At 39.9% G+C, this 22808-nt stretch overlaps 1 protein-coding gene across 2 annotated transcripts in view; it reads right to left on the reverse strand.

Moving 5' to 3' along the window:
* The window catches only part of RBBP6 (RB binding protein 6, ubiquitin ligase), a 102574-nt gene that overhangs the window by 13731 nt on the left and 66035 nt on the right, over positions 1-22808 (reverse strand). Inside the window, exon 1 of one of the 2 annotated variants that reach the window (XM_085887474.1) lies at positions 448-2935. The exons of the other annotated variant lie outside the window; for it this stretch is intronic. Within the exon in view, the coding sequence (XP_085743600.1) occupies positions 448-618 (171 nt within the window). The 5' untranslated portion in view covers positions 619-2935. Of the gene's footprint in view, positions 1-447; positions 2936-22808 lie in introns of those variants that run through there. 2 annotated transcript variants of the gene reach the window in all.

Consider the following 22808-nt stretch of genomic DNA (forward strand, 5'->3'; position numbering starts at 1 on the left):
ATAGATTAAAATAGTTATTTCATAGTACATGTTAGCGCAAGCGTGGTGTAATTCCTGTAAATGTAAATGTGTGGAGCATGCTTGAAGAAGGATCTCGACACCCACCCCTACCCCACCCCACCTTCCCTACATTCTTAAGACTTCCCAATCATAATATGGAATTCATTCTTTAGATACCAACCACCACAATCACAGGATCAGTGTAAAGACACGACACTTGCCAAGAACACGCCCGGAGAATCATCAATGGGCATCTGTCGAGCTCAAAGCCATCAGATGGGCTGGTAAGCAAACCCATAAATCACCATGTGCCCACATGGAATTTTCTTGGCTTGCCAGCCAATGAGCAAACGTCATAAATCACCATCTGTCAAGCTGTATCAGCCAATGGGCATGTGCCATGGACTGGTTGATGGGCCCTGCAGAATGTTCTAAATGTGCGCGTACCATGTGCGCAGTCATTGGCTTGTGGTCCTTGTCCTTTGTCCTGGGACCATGGTTGGTCCGCTGCCGTTTATGCTTGGAGTGCGCACAGAGGGCCGTGTCCATGATACAAGACGTGGTTCGTAAGGAGCTGCTGCACAGGGACCGCAGTTGGTACCAGCTTGGAAGGCACATAAAGGACAAACCCCGCACCACTCTGCTGCACACCCCAGAAAAGAATCTACACAGTGCACGAGCATTGCCATGCGTAGCAGGTTTCTGTCTCAATCTCCTTTCTCTGTCCCGTGCTCCCCCAAATGAAAGTGATGGGACATACGTGTTAATACCATCATGATTCGTTGGATTGGAAAAAAAATTAGTTGCAGGTCCACAAGACCTTAAATATCAGGTTATTCGTAAGGTTTAATCAAGTCCTCCCTCAAGCCGATCCTGTGCCAATTTTGTTGAACATCATTCAATTTCCATCGATGCGACCTGCATGAGTCCTTTGTGATCCCTTCCACAACTGAGTAAAATGTGCTTCACTCATGATAAAGCTGTACCACCACTTGGAAAAAGTTATCAGCTAAATTTACCTGTTCTTTTTTAAACTTCACCCCCCCCCCCACCCACCAACTTTTGTGTACAATTTATTTGTTGTCTGCAAAATAAATGCACTGTAAACTTCAAGCATGAATGAGGTCACCACGTCCACCCAAAATTCACGTACGCATAGGGGCCATTCAAAAATTACATCACGTTTCAAGGGGGGGGGGGGTTCCAGTGGCATGACGCAACCTTATTTACCAATGATAATTATTTTGTTTACCTCTATAATAGTCCGTTTTTGCATTCACATCTTACATAATAAAAACGATGTAAAATAAATTGGGGGGGGGGGGGGTGTAGCATGTGCTACTGCATTGCATTTATGTTGCAGGTTGTGATCACAGTGTGGTCATTCTTGTTTGGCACTGTGATCCTGTTGTTCTCCTTAAATTACTCCCAAAATTAAACTCCTTTTTTTGATGAGAACTTGTAATCGGGAACAGGCTCCAAAGTGCTTCGTGGGAAATGGTTTATTGACCCTTCAGATTGGGTCGTGCTCAAGTGCCTCAATGCAGAATGCCAACAAGCTCCGCTCAGCTATCCTGTCGGCATCCCACTGAGGAAATTGAGATGACAATTTGTGCCAAATTAACCACAGACAGGGAGATATTTTCGTCCCATACTCATGAGGCGGCGTGAGGGTTGTTGAGGATGCATGACCGATAAAATAGAGTAGCCATTACTACTGTAGACATAGAAAAGTAAGTGATGGATCTTTTTCATCAACAGGGCAACTAAGATGATGGGTTCCATTTTTCCTTTCCAAAAAGGAGGTCAAAATTCCCTTTGCAAAAGGCTCACTGCATTTTTTTTTTGGCAAGTTAAAGTTGTGCCAAACTCAATGTGTCCAATTAAAGATTTCAGTGGGATATTCAAAATGAAATACTAATACAAGCATCATACCACATGCATAATCCTTTACAATAAGTTTGTGGTATCAGATAGAAAGCAGCAGGTTAACAAACATCCTGCCTCATGCCATATGATCATCACATGGATATTTATCATCGACCACTTCACACAAGTGCATTGCTCTGAAATGGTCACAAGTTGCATGCTCCATGCTGAAAAACAGAGTACATGACCATTTTAGGAAGAGAAACATGCATCATGTACAGCCAGCTTAACCCTTTTAGCTGCATCAGGTTATTCCGCTTTGAACTTGAAACATCAGGTTGAAAGAGTAATTATTTGAGGGAAGGAAAAGAGCTGTTTGGGATTCCATTATGGAGGAACTGGCAGAGGTGACCAAGACAGTTGAATTTTGAACATACTCATTTATCAATCCAGCCAGCTCAATGGGTTACCAAATTTCACAACAAAAGGGGTGGGAAAGACCGAAGGTGGTATCATTGGGTATCCCTAATCCAAAACCTTCGAACCGATTGTGATACAATCATGAGGAAACGATAGAACTTGTGTGGACAAAGATGAAATCGTACTTCTCCATTCAAGCTTGCCTGTACATACCTAGCTTGAAATTGTGACACAAGGACACTGGATATTTCCACACGAGGATGTTGCATACAATGAAATGAAGGCAAGTTAATATCATGAACGTGAAAAGAAGGCACAAACCTTTAAAACACCGTCTTTTTGGAATGTTGCAAAAAGAGAGAGATGAGAGATCTTCCTCAAGTGCACATGAGAAACCAGTCCTCACAGTTAGTCAGCATTGTGACGAATAAAAGTAATAATGAAGAAAGGTATTTTTGCAAGGATTGACAAGGTGTTGTGGATGTTATCCTCCAACAAATCAGTGTTCAAGTTTATGACCTCACTGCTTATAACATGAGAGTTTAACAGAAGTGAAGATGCACATTACGTTTTAACCAATGACAACACATCCATATCCAGTGCAGAAAATCAAAACTCTGCTCAGTCAAATCCCCGGTGGCCGTCTCGAAGCCAGCACAAAATAACAATACCGTACCATTAAGCCAGTGCGCTTCGACGGAGCCAAAGGAATCTTCATTTGAACAGACAACCAAAGCAAAGTCTGTCTTCAAGGAATCTTTATCTTCCAATAGTTTCCATGGTGATGATGCAGGACTGCGAAGTTCAAAGCATTCAGCATATGTAAGGCAACCGAGCTGAAGCCTGGCACCTCCAGGTGTAACCCCATATATCAAATAGGAGCAGCGTTGTGGATGTTGAGCTTCGTACAGTTCTTCTCACTCCATGGCCCATCACCCTTACCCTTCAAAGAGGTAAGCAAATGCACCATCAAGTGTCTCATGGGTTGTCAGGGTTTTCTTTGTAGATGGTTAAAAATAATAAATAAATAAATAAATATTTTTAAAATCTGGATATCGTGGTCCATGCATGCACAAGTGCATGGCACAGCACGCCGTACGGAACATGAACTTGGAAAAGCAAATTTCTTGAAACAAGCTGTGCGGATAGTTTTTCTTTTGGGTGCATCTAAAATAAACAAGTCGGGCTAAAAAACAAAGAAACAAATAAACCAACAAAAAAAAGGCATGCACCATTCTATGTTTTTTGGGGTTTTTTTTCCAAGTGTGAAGTCAAGAGCTCACTGTTCATCACATGGCTGGTCAAGGATTATTGCTAACTTCGGGCACAGTTGTCTTGAAGTTCAATAAGCACATTATCTTGCACCTGTTAAACTTGATAAACTGTGGATTTGCATTTGGTAACATTTTTCATAATGTCATACAAGGTAGGCATGGAGGACAATGGCTTAGACTGAACACCACACCCCATATGTTGAACATGTACTTGTGCACATGTGGGTCAGTGTAAAAACACTTTTGGCCAAGTATTGTACATTGTTGGAATCCAACATTCGCAGGGGATACTTTCCTGAAAAGTGTGGCAAATGTTGGGGCATTGTTTCAATGGGGAAAAAAAAAAGAGGTGAGGTTCCCAGCGGCTCATGATTCATAAAGGAAAAAAAAAAAATCAAAAATCCCATGAAAAACCATGAATAAGCGAAGCACAGGACCTTGAATGTCGAAGCAGGTCACATTGTATGAACTGTGAACACGCAGGGTCCAACAGTAAATTTCATCAGTGTATTCAAGTTTTCTGGGCACTTCCACAGTAACCTACGCTACGTTAACTTGTGTTGCCATTTGCTCATTAAGATCAAATCCAACATTTTTAACAGTATTGATGAAGATTAAATTTAATTATTAAATGCATGTGCAATGCCTGCTTCACTATTGCCATCTTCTTTCCCTCAAAGTGCATGGTGTGATAGCTTTATAATTTCTCCCACCCCTCCCCATTTTACATGATTTACCCAGTATACGATTGTTCATTCGAAGTCTAAAATACATGCAGAGATACTAATCTACGCTCTAGGCCGTATACGCCATTTTGGGGAAGGGTTGTGCACTGTTGCGGATAAATATATCCTTTTGAACACAACTATTTTGAACTTTGCTCTTTCATACAAGATCAGGAAACGCCTTGTTTGATGTAAGCATGTGAAATTGATCAGCAACTATAATCAGAAGTAATCTTCATTACTGCTATCTCAAAGTGCAAGTCACCCCCCCCACCCCCTCAGTAACACCAAATAATTTTCTTTAACATCATTGTGCCACTGCTTCAAGATAACATAAAGCAGTGGGTCTCCTGTTATAAATGGAGTTTGTGGTTGAGGTACTCAGTTGCACTTAACACATGCATGCCATGTAAAGTCATTGCGACAAAGTGGGTATTTTAATTAAAAAGTGGCATCAAACAATCGACACTGGGTGTACCTGTGATGGCAGTTTTGAGGCGTGAAAAGCTGCCCAGGGTATCAACTCTGTCATCCAAGTCCACCTTTCTGATGAAGCATTTCACCTCTTGGAGCCACTCATATTCCTGTTTCATAACATTTCTCAATAAGTCACTGTCGGGGATTACCTCGCCCGACATATTGGGTACTTTTGGTTCTGAATTTGTCAAAGCTACAGCTGAAACCATGGCATAGGCAACTAGCTGGAAGTGGTTCAAAGATTGATGGTGGTTTTGTTTCAGGGTCGATTAGTGTTCTCTGTGACTCAACTCCGAGGTTTTCAGAGGTTGGTGACTGGATAATGGATCAGCCTGTTCCATGGAATGTTCCCCAAGCTAGCTAGCCTCGGTTTGAAATCAGTTTCAGTGTTGTCAATAGCACCTCCAGTTGTTATACCCATTTTAGCCTTTGAAGGGCAAACAACTTGCTCTTCATTGCATCTGGCAGCTACTCCTTGGCAACCAGCTGTTGATATTTCCAAGACACGATGATAGCTGACCGATACCAAGTCCATGGAGGCGGTGCAGTTTTTCTCTCAGACTCCCATTTTTCGCTTTGTTGTGGAAATAGAGACAAGAAAATTGGAAATAGAGCTTTTCTGGCTTTGCTGTGGGAAGCTCGCTTTGTTGCACTTGATGTTTTTTCACAGAATTATATATCAAGAGCTGAGAGAGATGAAGCAATTTTTTTTGTCTTGCACCATTTTGTGGAATTTGTTTGATATTCAGTCAGTCAATGATCATGTTAACTAACTGCATGAGACAAGCAGGTACTCTGCCTCTTTCTCACATTCTTCTGGAAATGTTCCATTGAACTAAAAGTTCCTGTCAAATATCCCTTCCACCAATTTGGGCTGCTCTTGGAAGAACTGCATCGCTGTCATTGGCTTTACATTCTTGAAATAGTGTTTCTACATCATCTTCAAATGCAACATATACATTTCTACCTTTTGTTTCACAACAAAGCCCTGGTAGAGCAATGATAAGCCTGTTTTTCAATCGTGTTCAATGAACGTTTCTGTTTTGATCGAACTGGCAAAATTTGTTGTCAAGCTCTGCCAGTTTAAATCAAGCAACATCATCAGCTCTCAATTCTTCAATACATGATACAAGTTCAGCAAGAATATCTCCTCTTCCTGACTCTTCATGACTAGCATGGCATCTTATTGAATCTGAATTGGCAGCTTGGCAGCTGCTTTCATGCAGCATTTGCTGAGGCACATTAAATAATTGGTGGCATCTTGTGTGTGCTCTTAAGGAATCAGGCATTTTGACTAAAACCTGTCTTGCAGGGATGCAACACATTGATGTACTTTTTTAAGGAGTTGCTTGGTAGAAACATGTCTGATCTGGTTACCAGTAACCCCATTCTGGTCACAGAAAAAGCAAGTGCCCATGGCACATTGCATTGCATCGCAAGAGTCTGGTTTTCTTTGGGCTAACGTCACTGGCATTATCAGCCTTCAGTTTTCCTAACACTCGTTTGATCTTTCTTTTCATTGTCCATTCTCACAAAGCAAGCCTTATGCCACTTTGCTCTATGAGCAATTAGTGTTTCTTTAACTCCAAACAAATCACCTAGTCTTGCAAGGCATATGTTCATGGGCATCTGTTGAAACTTTTCAAATGTCTTCAGATTATGTGCAACAGTTTCATAACCAACAGTGTTCTGTGTTGTGTAATTTGTTGGATATACCAAGCTTTCATCTGTCACACTGACAAAGAACACATATGTTCCAATCTGTTGATAGTGGTGTTTCTATTGCACGTGTCTGTACTCTTGGTCCTATGTCAAATAGCTTCACTTTGTACAACATGATAAACTACAAGCTAGGGCACTGGGAAGAGCGCATATTTCCTCCACCACGTAATGCCTGATCCACAACAAAATCGGGCCAAATAAAAAATATGAAATATCTTGCTGTATACAATACATCTTTTTGGCCCCGTCTCTCAATGGTGAAGAATCACTTAAAAAAAAAAATTTTCTCGTATCCAGATCTGGATTCGGATCTTCACCAAAATCTATTCAATTTGTCATGGTCACACACCCAACCCATCCACCAAATTTCATCCGAATCCGTCCACAACTTTTTGAGATATCATGATATGACACAATATATATATATATATATATATATATATATATATATATATATATATATATATATATATATACATATATATATATATACACATATATATATACACATATATATATATACACACACACACACACACACACACACACACACACACACACACACACACACACACACACACACACACACACACACACACACACACACACACACACACACACACACACACACACACACACACACACACACACACACACACACACACACACACACACACACACACACGCGCCGCTTAACAACGTTCCGGGCAACGACGGATCGCATATACGACGGGTCTGCCAGCTCTGAAAAAAAAAAGAAAAAAAAGAAAAAATATGTTGCCGAAATATTCCTATCACCGAGTGATGCAGCCTCGTATAAAAATAGCACATACAATAATGTACACTCCACAGAACATGATACCTCATAATGATAATAAACGACAGTGTGGCCCTGTTATAATGCGATCGTTGAGGTCCATAAAATGTCATCGCAAAAAAAACAGGATCGTACTAAATCGGGATTCAAGGAAATCGGCTTTCAAACTGAACCAATGTTTGCACGTTTACCTTCCAGCAAGTAAATTACCTTTGAATTAAAGAATTCCACGAATAAATCGTCGTTGTTCGTCATTTAAAACACAAATTTGTTTTTAGTGAAGCTTTTTATGTTGTTAAAACAATCGCACTGTTCCGAAAATATATATCACAACTGACAGGTGTTCGTGTCTTCATCTGTAAATTATAAGATCGATGCAATGATTACGTATTTATAAAATGCAAACGCTAATTATTCACCTTTATATAATCGATGAGAGAGGAGATTGTAAGCTGCTGCTAACAACACCGATGGCCGTCATGAACTGCACAAAGTTAAATCTAACGTGTCTTCTGTCTCTTGGATGTGTATTACTATTGCCGACAGTATTCAGTACAGTAACATGCTGTACAGGTTTGTATCCAAGAAGCAATAGGCTACACCATATAGCCAAGGTGTCTAGGTTTGTGTAAGTACGATGTTCGAAAACGAAAATGAAAAAAAAAATGATGTTCACACAACGACGACGTCGCTTAATGACACGTTTCTCAGAACGTAACCCAGTCGTTAAGTGGCACATGACTGTATATATATATATATATACATATAAATATATAAATATATATATATATATATACATATATATACATATAAATAAATATATATATATATATATACATATATATATATATACATATAAATATATATATATATACATACATACTAGCGATAGCCGTGCACATGCACGGGATAGCAGTACAACATAGCTGGTAGCAGACGACAGACCGTACACGGGGAATGACAAAAATACGCATTGTGCAAAATGCAAGTGCTACTATGGAACGCCAAGACTTCCCAAACATTGTCGGCATGTCCGCTAAGTGCCACAGCAATTTCATAGAGCTCGTGTGACGGCGAGCCGAGTTTTTAGTGTGCAAGCTTGGTATTATAGTATATATATATATATATATATATATATATATATATATATATATATATATATATATATATATATATATATATATATATATATATATGTATATATATATATATATATATATATATATATATATATATATATATATATATATATTTTGGCCCTATCTCTCAATGGTGAAGAATCACTTAAATTCTAGTGGTCAGTTCAGGATCCAGATTTTCATCAAAATCTAATCAGTTCATCCTGATAACACACCCAACCTACCCACAAAATTTCATCTGGAACCGTTGTTTATCTGGCTATCTGTGTGCAGGATATCTCAAAGACAAACAAACAGACAGAGAGGAGTGAAAACAACCTCTTTCCCCTTCTGTGGTTGAGGTAATAAAACAGGGGAGGGGGGGGGTGGAAAGAATGATACCAGAAAGTTAAAAATAGTAAAAGGCACTTCTATACAAATAGGAAGATGTGTCTGAAGTTTCATAATACATGAAACAGTTAGGGAGTTCACACAAAGACAGAGAGAGACATGAAGCATCAGACAGACTGACAGGTTGTTTCCTGATCTTATAATGAAGAGAAAGCTTCAATGTACCTACTGTGCCAAAGGGCATATTTGTATTCTGAAGTGTAGGATTTTTTTTTCCGATACAGCCAACACTAATATGAATTGAGACAAAATTTGTAACCTTTGATAGTTAACAAATTCCAGTCATTTTGAAATCCATTGTACATATTCAACATCTTGTAGTTACACGAGTCAACTTTTAGTTCACAGGTGTGAAAAAGTATGGAAATATGTATGCAATTATGTATGTATGTCTGTGCATATGTATGCACATGCGTGAGGATAAAAAACAAAAACAAAAAACACGGCCTGGGCCAATCTCCACCAAATTTTACACAAGCTAGGGTCACGTCATTCGCAGGAAACCCCCTCCCCTCCCACCCCCACCTCACCCAATTTTGGCCCCCACACAGGGAAAAATGTAAGAGTTTCTGACCCATGTTAGAAGGGGATCTCTCACCACAGCACAATATGCATTTTCCCCAAAAACTCAAACAAAACACTCCAAACCCCAGGCTGCTAACAGTGAGCGGGTGTTTCGAGTTCTCCAAACTGGAAAAAAATGAAATGGACAAGGTTATTAGCTTGTCAAATTTTAAGATTTTCTTGCTGGGGAAGAATATTTTATGAAGGGGAGGCCATTTCCAAATGCTCCCTGGTCACCATGACCATGTAAATCTTTTCCATGAACAAGAGCTATTAAGCTAGGGTTAGAGTTAAGACATCGAACCAGTTTCCAGATTTTATTCATGCAGTTTCAAAGCAATTGTTTGGTACTTGATCTGCCGTGCCATCCCTTGTCAAAATGAAAGGTGCCACTTTTCCATTGACAAATTTAATGCTACATCTGGCAATTCCTCTGATTGGCACAGCCTCATTGAAAATAACTTGGAGATCAAGTTCCTCAATCCATTGTTGGATATTTTACTGGGGACAATTCTGCGCATTTGAGTCTGGGGAGTAACTGCTGAAATCTATCTGTCCGGGTTCTTCCCAACATCTTTGTTTTGTTCCTTTCACATTTTTTTTTCCCACAACTTTCTACTCATTCTAATTCTTGTAGAGCAGGGGTGGGGAACCTCCGGCCTCCGGGCTGTATACGGCTCGCGAGACAGTTTGATCCGGCCCGCGAGGCAATTCATAATATGGAATAGGCAAAGCCTAGAAGCGAACGTAGAATTCTTCTTACATTCGCTTCTTAAATATATCAAATTAAAGTCTTTTTGCTATGAAAAAATAAATATTACCTTAATATTACCTTCACAACAACAACTACACCGCCGAGAACAGGATCTCATCTGAAAAAAAAAAAATCCTCAACATTACCTTCACAACAACAACTACACTGCCGAGAACAGGATCTCATCTAAAAAAAATAAATACTAGAAGCGAATGTAGTATTCCTCTTACATTCGCTTCTGACTTTACCTATAACTTGTTCACAACTGTATACGCAATTTCCGGTTACTTCGGCCTGGATTCGGGATCAGCGATCAATAACGTAAATCACGATGAAAAATTATTTTTTGATGATGCGGGAGATATCTTTATTAAAATCAGTGGAGGAAATATACACCATGTCTGATATTATTTGGGTCTTTCATGTCTCCGCCGATGCCTTTATCTTCTGGCATGCATCATTCCCCATGACAAAAACCGGAAACAAAAAATAACCAGAAGCAAAAAAAAAAAAACGGAAGCAAAAGGGTCATAGCCAACCACACGGATTCCAAATTGCCATGGTATTATGTTGTTGTTGTTGTTGTTGTTGTTGTTTCCTATTCTCTCATGTGCACGCGTTACGTAATATTCACAAGATAGAAATAAAACCCAATCGTGTTTATACACCGCACAGCGTTTAAAAACAACCGGAAGCAAAAGGGTCATAGCCAACGACACGGATTCCAAATAGTCAGGGGTATTGTGTTGTTGTTGTTGTTTCCTATTCTCTCATGTGCATGCGTTAAGTATGAAGCTCACTTCATTCACTAAAAATAAACAAAAGCAACCTCAGAAATACAAAAAAAAAAAACTCCAGACCGAATATTTTTTCCTAAAAAAATTAATAAAACAGACAGCTAAAAACGGACACCTGTCATCTGTCTGTTTCACGTTCAGGGTCAGTGAATGCAGCACGTGCGTAACGTAATGTGTGATCGCGTAATCTCATGTCATCATTTCATTCAGTATATGCAAACATTGCGACGAACAAGAAAAGAAAGGTAGATGCGGAATGTCACACTTTCCAAGAGAAATGGGCAAACGATTATTTCTTTGTGAAAGTAAAAGGCAAGCCAGTATGCCTAGTTTGTCGGGAAGCGCTCTCGGTGATGAAAAAGTCCAACCTCGAGCGTCATTACAGCTCGAAACATGCTAAACTGGACGAGTTGAAAGGACAGATGCGCTTGGATAAAGTTAACGCTCTTTGGCAGAGTTTTGGTGCTCAACAAGCAGTCTTCATAAGACCACAATCTGACCGAGACAACACTACGCATGCTAGTTTTGTGGTGAGTGAGCTCATCGCTAAGAAGCTGATGCCACATTCAGAAGGAGAATTTGTGAAGGAGTGCCTTGTTGCCGCTGTGGAGCTGCTCGCACCGGACAAAGTAAAATTGTTCCAAAGTGTCAGTTTGTCCCGAAGAACGGTCTCAAATCGGATTACTGAAATGCCACAAGATATTGAGAAAACACTGAAGGAAACTGCAAGAGATTTCCAGTTTTTCTCTCTGGCCTGCGATGAGATAATGGACATAACAAACACCGCCCAACGAGCCATTTTTGTGTGGGGGATAACAGCTGAGTTTGATACGAGCGAGGAGTTGCTGTCTTTGCAAGCCATGTATGGCACCACCAAAGGTGAGGATTTGTTTGAGCAAGTTGTTTTGGCTATAAACAAATTCGAACTGCAGTTTGACAAGTTAAGTGGCCTTGCCACGGATGGAGCCCCAGCCATCGTTGGCGCGCAAAAGGGATTGACTGCATTGGTCAAAAAAGAAATAAGTCATCTCAGTCTCGATCCAAGTGAGTTAGTTGTATGCCACTGTATCATACACCAATAATCTGTGTGCACAGTCCCTGAAGCTCAAAAATGTGATGACAACTGTCGTTTCCACCATAAACGTCATCAAAAGCAAAGGGCTGAACAGCCGCCAGTTCAAGGAGCTACTGAATGAACTGGAGTCAGAGTACGGAGATCTGGTTTACCACTGTGAGGTGCGGTGGCTGAGTCACGGAAATATGCTCACACGGTTTTACTCACTGAGAGAAGAAGTGAAAGAGTTCATGGAGATGAAGGGGAAACCTGTCATGGAACTCAGTGATAGCAAGTGGCTGTGTTATTTGGGCTTCATGGTGGACATTACCAAGTACCTGTCAGAGCTGAACGTCAAGCTCCAAGGTCCCAACCAGCTTCTCAGCTCTCTGCAATCAAATGTGAAATCATTTGAAGATAAACTAAAGCTGTGGCAAATGCAACTGGAAAGGGGAAACACTGTCCACTTCCAACTCTGCAAGAACAAAAGCCTGCTGTGACATCTGAATATGCTGCTGAGTGTGCAAAACTCCTCCAGGCATTTGGAGAGAGGTTCCAGGACATGAAAAGTAAACAAAGGGAACTGAACATATTTGCCACGCCGTTTAATGTGGAACCAGCTGATGTGCCTGACAACCAACAACACCAAATCATTGAGCTGCAAAGCAATGACGAGCTCAAAGCAAGGTACAACAACCTCCCTTTGCTCGAGTTCTACAAACTGGATGTACATGCTGAGGATTTTCCCATTCTGAGGAGACATGCACTGAAGTTTGCATCACTGTTTGGGACGACCTACAGCTGTGAACAGTTCTTTTCAAAACTGACCCTTGCAAAGACCCGGTTCCGCTCAAGACTGACTGACCCAAACCTGCAAAACCAGCTGCGAGTAACATCATCATCACTACCACCTGACACCAAACGCCTCGCCAAAGAGAAACAGTTCCAGCCATCACATTAGGTGAGTCCGATATATGTGTTCAATAATTTTGCATGGTCTTCGAAGGATGTTCCAAAATCGAAATGGCCCTTGACAGGAAAAAGGTTCCCCACCTCTATTGTAGAGGGATATGTTCTTGGTGGACTGCTTTTGCCATATCTGTTGAAGACACATTAGGAGTTACAGATTTGCAGATAAACTTCTCTGCATTTGATAATTTCTTTTGTGAGAGGTTCTCTACCAAGACCATTCAGCAGTTACTTATGGCCAAAGACACTCGGAGCACTTTTCTTGGTGTGTCCTGAAAGAAATGAGGTGGTGGCACATCCAGTAGGAGAATGGAATGCTAGAAACTGGTTGGATGAAGGCTTCATTATCACTCACAGGGATCAACTTTGGCTTCTTGAATGTCTCTGCCTTCATCCACACTTTTGTAGATTGGCATCTTGAATATCAGCGTTGTCATCCACAACTGGCTTCTTGAATGTCCCTGCCTTCATCCAATCATGTGATGCAAGGAGCAACCAAGACCTACACGTTTTGGTATGCACTCCCCCCACCCCGCCCCCCCCCCCCCAACTCATTTACACCAGAGAATATCTTCAGCCACACTTAGTAGGCTGCTCTGTCATGACTGTTGGGTCATCATTTTCATCATCTTCATCACCTTCATCACCTTCATCCAGGTTAGTGTCAGATTCATTCTGAGCATTACAAAACACATTCTGACCACCATATACCTTGATAAACACAAACAGACTGTTGGGAATGCAACAAAAAACATGAAATAATGAAGAACACATTATCTATCATTTGTGGTTGTGAATGTTCATATTGGTAAAGATATCAACTTGTGTATGGGAACATGAGCTAATTGTTTGGGAATCATGATTGCATTTACCAGTCTTCACTTCTTTGCAAAATACTAGTACGTGCCCGTAAAAAAAAAAAAATTAACAATTAAATATTCAAACCGCAGGCAACAAAAAACAACCACACAGGCTGTTTCTTCGCTCTCGCGTGCCCGCACGTGCGTGGCCCGGAAGTTGGCATATTATTCACAGTTACGATTATTCGCAATTTAGTTTTAATACCAAATTAGCGTCAATGTATTTTACCTTTTTGCAATGTCGTGGCAAGGAAAAACAAAAAGAGAAGAGAAGAGAGAGAGAAAAAAAATTTACTTCCTGGTTCGGAGCACACCGGCACTCTGATGTTACCGAAATTTAGGCACCGTCTAATATGAAAACGATCATAACTTGGGGCATTGTGTTTATCTGTAAATATGCGCATAAGAAATCGAAAAATTATTAGAATACACGAAGTCATCACTCTCCGGAAGACCGTATGTTGTAACCCGTAATGGGGAACGCGGCTGAGCTTCCCTTCCCCATTGGCCACACCCACGCAACAACGCGTCTTGTCATCGGTTTGGTAAATAAATGGCCATAACTTGGGAAGCACTTGTCTGATTAATATCAAACCTTGAAAAGCCACATCCTCAGGTCCCCAGCAATATATGTGGCAAGTTTCAATGAGATTGGACCAGTGGTTGTCGAGAAACAGCGGTCTCACTCTCACACTCTCTCACACTCTCTCACACACACACACACACACACACACACACACACACACACACACACACACACACACACACACACACACACACACACACACACACACACACACACACACACACACACACACACACACACACACACACACACACACACCTGGAATTATAGATAGATGAATTCACACATCACAAACGAGTCGTTTCACCTTGTCTACAAATGATGACATGCGACTTGGGAAAGGAGGAGGAATGCCCTCTGCAATGATAACTAAGTGAACATTATCTGTTCCAGACTTCAGTCAAATCCAGAATATGACCTTTGTTTGAGGATTCATTAAGCTCCATGGAAAGCCATGCCATTGCCAAGTCATTGTCTTTTGCAGTATCTCTAGTCCTGGCGATGCCTCTCACGAAGGATCTACAGCTGTTCAGATGATTCTGTCCCTCTGCAAAAATCAGGTTGTTGCAGTCAGCCAATACTATACTGATATTTTGATCAAACCTTAATGTATCCACAATTCCATCATTAGTGTCAATTGAGGACACTGGATTGAGGCTATCTTTCGTTGACATCTGACAGAACATGCACAGTTCCCTGAGCAGTGGCTAACCAGAACTTCAGTTTTGTATGAACATCACTGCTACTGGTGATTGGTTAACGTTTGGCTGAAATGGACTCCAATCCACAATTTTATTTCCCTTATCTGTGAACCACGAGTAGTACAATTTATGACAAGAAAGTTTATTTAGATGCTCTGAGATTTTGAATCCTATCTTATGATAATTCTGTCCTTTGTGTCTCTTTGCTAATCCCTCTGAAGTGCACATAAATGAAGCTTTTGAAGTCCTTGCATTCTGCCAGTGACAAGTCAATCCTCCTTGCTGTCTTGGCAGATGACGCAGAGAGAAAAACACGCGTCAGTTATTCGAAAGAAAAATGGCACCTCTTTTGACTAGACGTGGCTTCCATTGTTGTTTCTTTGCTCATAATCATCTGTAAAATATTAGGAAATAATACGTCAAGGTAGGATATTTACCAAGTGCAGCCTAGACAGATTTAAATATGATGTTACAGTAAGGAAAGTGTTGGAAAGACATGAAGGGTCAAGTGAGGAGCAAGCTCCAGCTGCCCTTGTAGGTTCAATGCAAATAAAGGCTACCAATTCGTTTTTTGGAATTTTGAGGGTCAAAAAGAAAATCCATGTTTGTTTCCAGCATTTTCAGATTCAGAAAGTCATAATCATATAGAAACTGCTATATACACAATTATACACTGAAATTCCTCATCAATTAATTTTTAGGACTGTTTTCAAGATTTAGTATTTGACGAGTTCCAGAAGTGGCTATCACAAATGTTGCAGCACTGTTACGGAGGTATTCGTCCTGTGATGCAGGCTCCTGGCACTTTGCCGTGGGAAATGTTTAAAAGTTCCATTCTACTTTCACAAGAACATGATTGACTTCTGCAATAAAATGGTTCTTAAACTGGAATGCTGGGCTGTCTGAACACATTGACACCAGTTTTACATCTTCTGGAATGGCCTCAATAACCTGATCCAGGTATGTCACAATTACATCCTTTGGAGTAGATCAAGCCATCTGATTGAAGAAATCCAGTGGTACAGAGCAGAATTGAAGACAGTTGCCTCTAGTTCCAATAAACACTGGAGATCGCAGTCTCTGACTGTGCATTTACCCATATTCACTTCTTTGCAAAACATGGATTTCAAACAAAACATGCACTTTTGGTACATTGGTAACTTCCGTTAGTTCTCCCCCAGCACGCGAAGCGAAAAGCGAGGTAAAGCAATCGTTTCAAGTCCATCCGTCCACCAGTTTATGATTGAAGAACAAGATATTTAAATTCAATGTTAAACTACATATTAAACATGAATCGGAACAAAAGGAGGACTAGTCTTTAGTTTTACCGTACCTTGGCTCAGAATTCCTTCTGATTGCGCATGTGCAGAGGAGCGAGAAATATATACATATACTAGACGACCCGTGAACCCGTTGGGTTCCCGTTGTGACAGCAGTTGATAAAAAAAACATTTCAAAAAAAGAAAAAAAAGATAGCTCCAGCAAACTATACTGCTGAGGTTGTTTGCATTAATCAAATAATCCCAAAGAGTACTTGACTGAATCGGGAATTGATTTTTTAATAATTTTTTCGTTGCCTGATTTTAACGAAACTTGAGACTGCACACCGCAGGCGAATGGTGAGTAAGGTGGGCCGAAAATTTTTGCGCGATTGTGTACCGTTTTGGCTGTATTTCAGGAACATACAAACATACAAGATGAGAGTTTTAGTAATATATAGAAGATATATATAAGATATATATATATATATATATATATATATATATATATATATATATATATATATATATATATATATATATATATATAAATGTATTGATAGTAAACTGCCTGCCTCGCAGTCAAACAAAATTGAAAATCGTACCAAAAAAGGAAACTTACCATTTTTAAAGAAGTCATAAAGGACACATACGGCAAGCATGAACAACTAATGTAATGTGTTAGATAAGGTGATGTAATAAGACTGCAGAAAATGGCGGTTAAAAAAAAACAAACTCAATATATTGAGGTGACTTTTACAATCTTTATTGTATTAAAATTCAATTATATACTTGAACACTGAAGAACACAAATTGCCTGTCATAATACTTCCAAAGAGCCTCCAATTTTGCAGTACTGTACAAATTTAAACAACAGCGAGAATTAACTTGCAATACATGTCCCCTACCGGTCCCAATAAATGTTTGGGAGATATTAAAAATAAAAAAAACCAATGTCACCTGCAGGGTAACCCGTATCTTGCCAAAAGGTGACCACGTGTGACTTCTTTAAGGTCACACTGAGGTGAGCATAGTTGCTTTCCACCAGGAGCGACTCCTTGAGGAATATCTGCCTACAAGAGATTCCCATGAGAATCGTTCTCCAGAGTAACCATGAAAAATATGAGTTTGCCTCATAACGTCACCAAATGACGTCATAATGTCTCAATCTCAAGCTTCACATATCTAGAAAGCACTCATCGAGGTGTTCAATTTGAGGTATTACACAATATGGTAGCTAAGATTTCAAAATTTGACCTTGAGGTCAAAAACTTTCGACCTCCAGCGCGAACTATGAAGGTCAAGGCCGATCACCACCAAAAATTAATCAGCTGAGCGCCAGACCATGAACTATATTCCCATGAAGTTTGACGATCCGATCAAAATTACTCAAAAAATAAGGGTTTCGTCGACTCCCCTGATTTGCGACAAAGTGACCTTGACCTTGAAAATTTTATGTGCTGAAAGGGACCTCTATAGGACTCTGATATGCGAAGTTACAAAAATTTCCAATGATAACTGTGCTCTGCACAATGATTTATACATGATTACAGACAAACAAACAAAATAAATAAATAAATAAATAAATAAATGAATAAATAAATAAATGAATAAATAAACATACAAGCTCACTAACATATCTTGTAAAAACTTCGTTTTGGCAAGATAATAAAATAAAATAATGATCAAAAAGTTTGCGTTAAACGCACGGCCAAGCCAACACCGGAATTTAAATGAACAACCTTTACCCCACAATGTTTCATTTGTTTCTGGACATTTCCTATTTGATATGAAAAATAGCCCGATGTACATACAATGAAGCAAAAACATGCGTACGGCTTATGTACATGTATCGTAGATGTATACCTGGGATCATTCAAATTGCACTGGGTCATGGACTAACACCCACCCAGACCTAAGACCTGTCGATCTGTGCTGCTTCATGCAATGGTGACATTATTACAACGGGGGTGTCAGGCCAGCTATCCAGCCAATGGGTGTAAAACAGTAGAGTGGAGTCAGGGCAGCTGAACATTGACCCATGTATTTGCGATGCAATGTTTTCGAAGTTTAAAAGGGGAATAACTGAAAAACTGATGAAACACCCTGACACTCGAACTTGTTCGGTAACTGAAATATGTTAAAGAGTATGTGGGTAAAATAAAATGAAATAAAAAAGACGAAAAACCACAGGTGGGATAGACGGATGGAGAGCAAACCTATAGTCCCCTCGAGTGAAATCAGGAGGGACTAAAGGCCCAGTCACACCTTGACGTTTTAGCCAGCAATGGCAACATATTAAAATGTATGTAAAACGCTGGCTTACGTTGAACTTTTGATGGTTTTTTTTAAAGATTCGGACGTATTCATAACGACTTGGTCTTATGCATAACGTATTAGTAACGGACACAGAACGTTTCGTTGTGTTATAGATAACTTATACCAACGAATGCTGAACCTGTTGTCGGCCTTCACAACCTATGCCCAACGATAGTCTAACTTATGCATAGCGCGCTGCACGTATCGCCGACGATCACGTGGCGTAGCCTATTAAAAGGCTGCCGCACAACGATTCAAATCATAACCGCTGCAGAAATGGAAGTGTCAACATCGCAGTCACACCTTGGCGATCTTGCCAGCGTATGCCGACCTGTGAAAAATGCGTCTAAAACGCTGGCGCACGTCGAATACGGTATGGGTAAGTTTGGTATGCGTGAATAGAACGCTAAAGTACGCTATCATACGTCGTATTAAGTGGAGTACGTCTTGTAATTTTAAACATGTTGAAAATTTTACGACGTACTTGCCGTATGACACACGCTCCGCATGCGATGGGAATAAGTTGTACGCACGATATGCGATCGTTGACACACATCGACACACGTTACTTGAAAGGTACTCATAAGTCGAAACACGTCAAGGTAATGGTTAGCGTCAGTGTTCCGACTCCCGTTTTTTTTTTTTTCTTCGGTATGACGGTGTTCAGTGTACAGTGCGGTTATGATTTAAATCGTTGAGCGGCAGCCTATTAATTATATTATATTATAACCGCACTAGAAATCGAAGTGTCAAAATCACCATCATACCGAAGGAAGAAAAATAAAACAAAACCAGGGGGTCTGGAACACTGACGCTAACCATTATCTTGATGTGTTTTGACTTGTGAGCACCTTACAAGTAACGTGCGTCGATGTGCGTCACTGATCGCGCAACGTGAGTACAACACGTTACTCATAGGTTAGAAATAAGTTTCGGGTATGCTAAACATTACCTCGACGTGTTTCGACTTATGAGTAACTTACAAGTAACGTGTGTCGACGTGCGTCAACGATCGCGTGGTGACGTGCCTACAACTTATGGCCAGCGCTATGCGGAACGTGCGAGTCATACGCTGGCATAAATCTCAAAATTTCAAGCATGGAAAATTTGAGGACAACCGAAAAGTACAACATTTAAAGCCTGCGTACAACGACGTATGGCAGTATTTTTCAGCGTGCTCTCAATGTTATCAAAACTTACCAAGAACGTATTCGACGTGTACTAGCGTTTTAGACAAATTTTCCAAAAATCGGCATAAGCTGGCTAAAACGTCAAGGTGTGACTGGGCCTTAATAAAGGTTTACTGGGGTAATGAACAAAGGTGGTGTTCGGGGCTGCTTCTGGACCACTTCAGTAGCACTAAACTTTCAGATTTTTAATATTTTTTTAAACAATTGTTAAAAAATAATTATTTTATTCAAACTAGCGGCCCATTAGACGAAATTTTCATTTGTCTTCATGGCCTTGTAGCATACTTACCCTCTGTACTGCATGAGCATTTGATTGCCTCTTCACCAAGCCCAGATATGCTTGGGCCAGGGCAGGGATTATACTTTCGTATGATCAGCCCATCTCCACTCAGCGGAGACGGGGTTTTGCAATCACTTGTGTGTCTGTCCGGGCTGCAACTTTTTTTATTTTATTTTTTCAAACCATTTGAGCTTTTGTCATCAAATTTTCAACAACAAAGCTTTATTATGAGAATATGGAGAAGACAAATTAAGAATTTGAGTGAAAAGTCAAAAGACATCACTGAAAAATCAGCAATTTTCATCCAATTCACCTGAAATTCTAATTTACCATTTGAGCTGTCGTCAAATTTTCAACATACTTTTATTACATGAATACGGAGAAGACAAATTAAGAATTTGGTTAAAAGGTACCGTTTAGCATCTGGAAGTCTGAATACAAAGGCTTTGCATTTTCAGATGCTTTCTAGTGGTTATAATTAGTATTAATCTATGCTTTGTTATTTATTTGGTAATTAGAATGCCATACCATGAAAGGATATATCAAGATGCTCTATACAACTTAAGCCTGGTGTTGACTTCGCGGTTAAGGTGGCTGGCTTGGGACCGAAGGGTCCTGAGTTTGAACCCCTTTACCATTGAATTAACACCAGGTGGGGTTGACTCAGCCTGTCATCCGGAGGTCAGTGAAATGATTAACAGTGTACTGGGTTAATAACCATTCAGGGTAACTTGTGTTCGAGTGGCAACCTGGCCAGGACTGTACTCTTGCCAATGAATCTGTCTCGACAGTCCTACATGCCTTGACAACACAAAAGGAATGGTATTATTGGACACCTCAACATGGTATGCAGTTAAAACATGGGAATTCTTCCAGATTCTTTGCAGATAATGAGCCTAATCAACTCAGGAGATCATGACCATCATTCCGGTGTGTCATTCCACATCAGAAAGCTCCAGTAGAATTCCATTTTTTTTTTTAAATGACACAAAATTGAAGGAACACTACATGCGGTATCGTGTTCTATGAACTCTGTCGTTGCTTCTTTATTTTTAAGTAGTTCTATGTTGTTAATTTTTATTCTTACAATTTCATATACAAAAGGAAGAGAAAACCAATTGCCAGATCTATATCAAATCTGAGATAATAGCACAAGAAGAAAAGAAAGAAAAAAAAGAAAAAAGTCATTTTGGTAACTTGCGTTATATATATATAGTCCAATGCCAACTTTCAGACATTGAACTTTAAACCAAGGTCATGAATAAAATTACTTTTATCTGAAAGAATATGCAACATATGACTGAGAAGTTAGTAAATCCCTCATCTGTCATACCAATTTGAAAATAATTTCAAGACTGGCATTTATTGAACAATTCTGTGGGGGGGGGGAAACAAAATGAAAGTGTGTTTTGTGATGGCAAGTGAATCTGCTTTATGAAGGCTTGATTCATACACCTGAGGATATGTACAAAAAAGATGATTTTAACTCCATTATGAGTCTCCAAGGTCACGGCCATTATCAAAATAATGAAATTCTGGCAATGAAACTCCGCAAAAGGACCAATGACAGCAAGGACAATGGCAAAAGACAAGCTTATGCAAGTAATGAAACTCTTACTTAAAAAAAATCAAAAAAATCTGATCACTCCCTTGATCTACAAGGCATCTGGTTTGTTGCAGTAAAGCATTTAAGATCACGTGATAAAAAGAGACAGAATCTAACCTATTCTGCAAAACAGGTATTTCCTCATTCATACAATGTGATAGAATAACAGGATATCTCAAGAGGGTTTGATTCACTCTTCAAGTTCTCTCATGTGGGTTTGATTTTCAATTTAACAATAAAATAAAACAAAAATAAAATAATAAAAATAAAATAAATCTCCAAACAAGCAACACTTTTCAATGAAGCAGTTATATTGTCGATTGCACACAGTGACATACTGCACTTAGCAATAACAAGTCATTGTGTGCAATTTAGCATCAAGTTTGACTTTGGAAGAACCCATAACTTGAACATCAAGCAGAATAAAATGGGACAATGGACCTTGAGGTGTGACAGGCCCAAAGGCCAGGAAGGTGATCAAATTGGCAAAATAATTGACATACCAAACAATACAAACCACCAACAGAACGAGTGACAGCAGCATGCATGCTACAAAGCAAAAACAAAAGGAAAAAGATCACTTCACACTGCCAAGTACTTTAATGCTCCAAATTATTCCCACCTTGTGGAGTTGGGTGGAAAAGTTTTTTTTGTTTTTTTTGCACAAGTTTTATGAAGCCGGTGGACAGGGACAACTGAAGGTGGCTCGGGTAGGAATTTTGCTAAGGTGCTGGGGACAACTCACCTACTCTTCACGAAAGACACTGAGGGATCTTTGACGTACACCAACTAATGCTAGCAGACAGAACACCCAGGTTACAGCACACAAACGAAACACCTTACTTGCAAAACACCAATCCAAACGTATAGTCGATTAAAGAATAGACCCCAGACTGAAGAGCTCAAAAGTAAGCTAGCTTCCTCTGCAACATCCGGCAAGACAATGTGGATTCACTCGTAAACCTCATGCTGGGCAAGGTCACCGCCTCACCATATCACAAGTTCAATGACCAGCAACACCACATGCATTCGCATT

The sequence above is a fragment of the Eptatretus burgeri genome, chromosome 1, assembly GCF_056783735.1.
Source record: "Eptatretus burgeri isolate ZD-2024b chromosome 1, Ebu_testis_v1, whole genome shotgun sequence".
Lineage (NCBI taxonomy): Eukaryota > Metazoa > Chordata > Myxini > Myxiniformes > Myxinidae > Eptatretus > Eptatretus burgeri.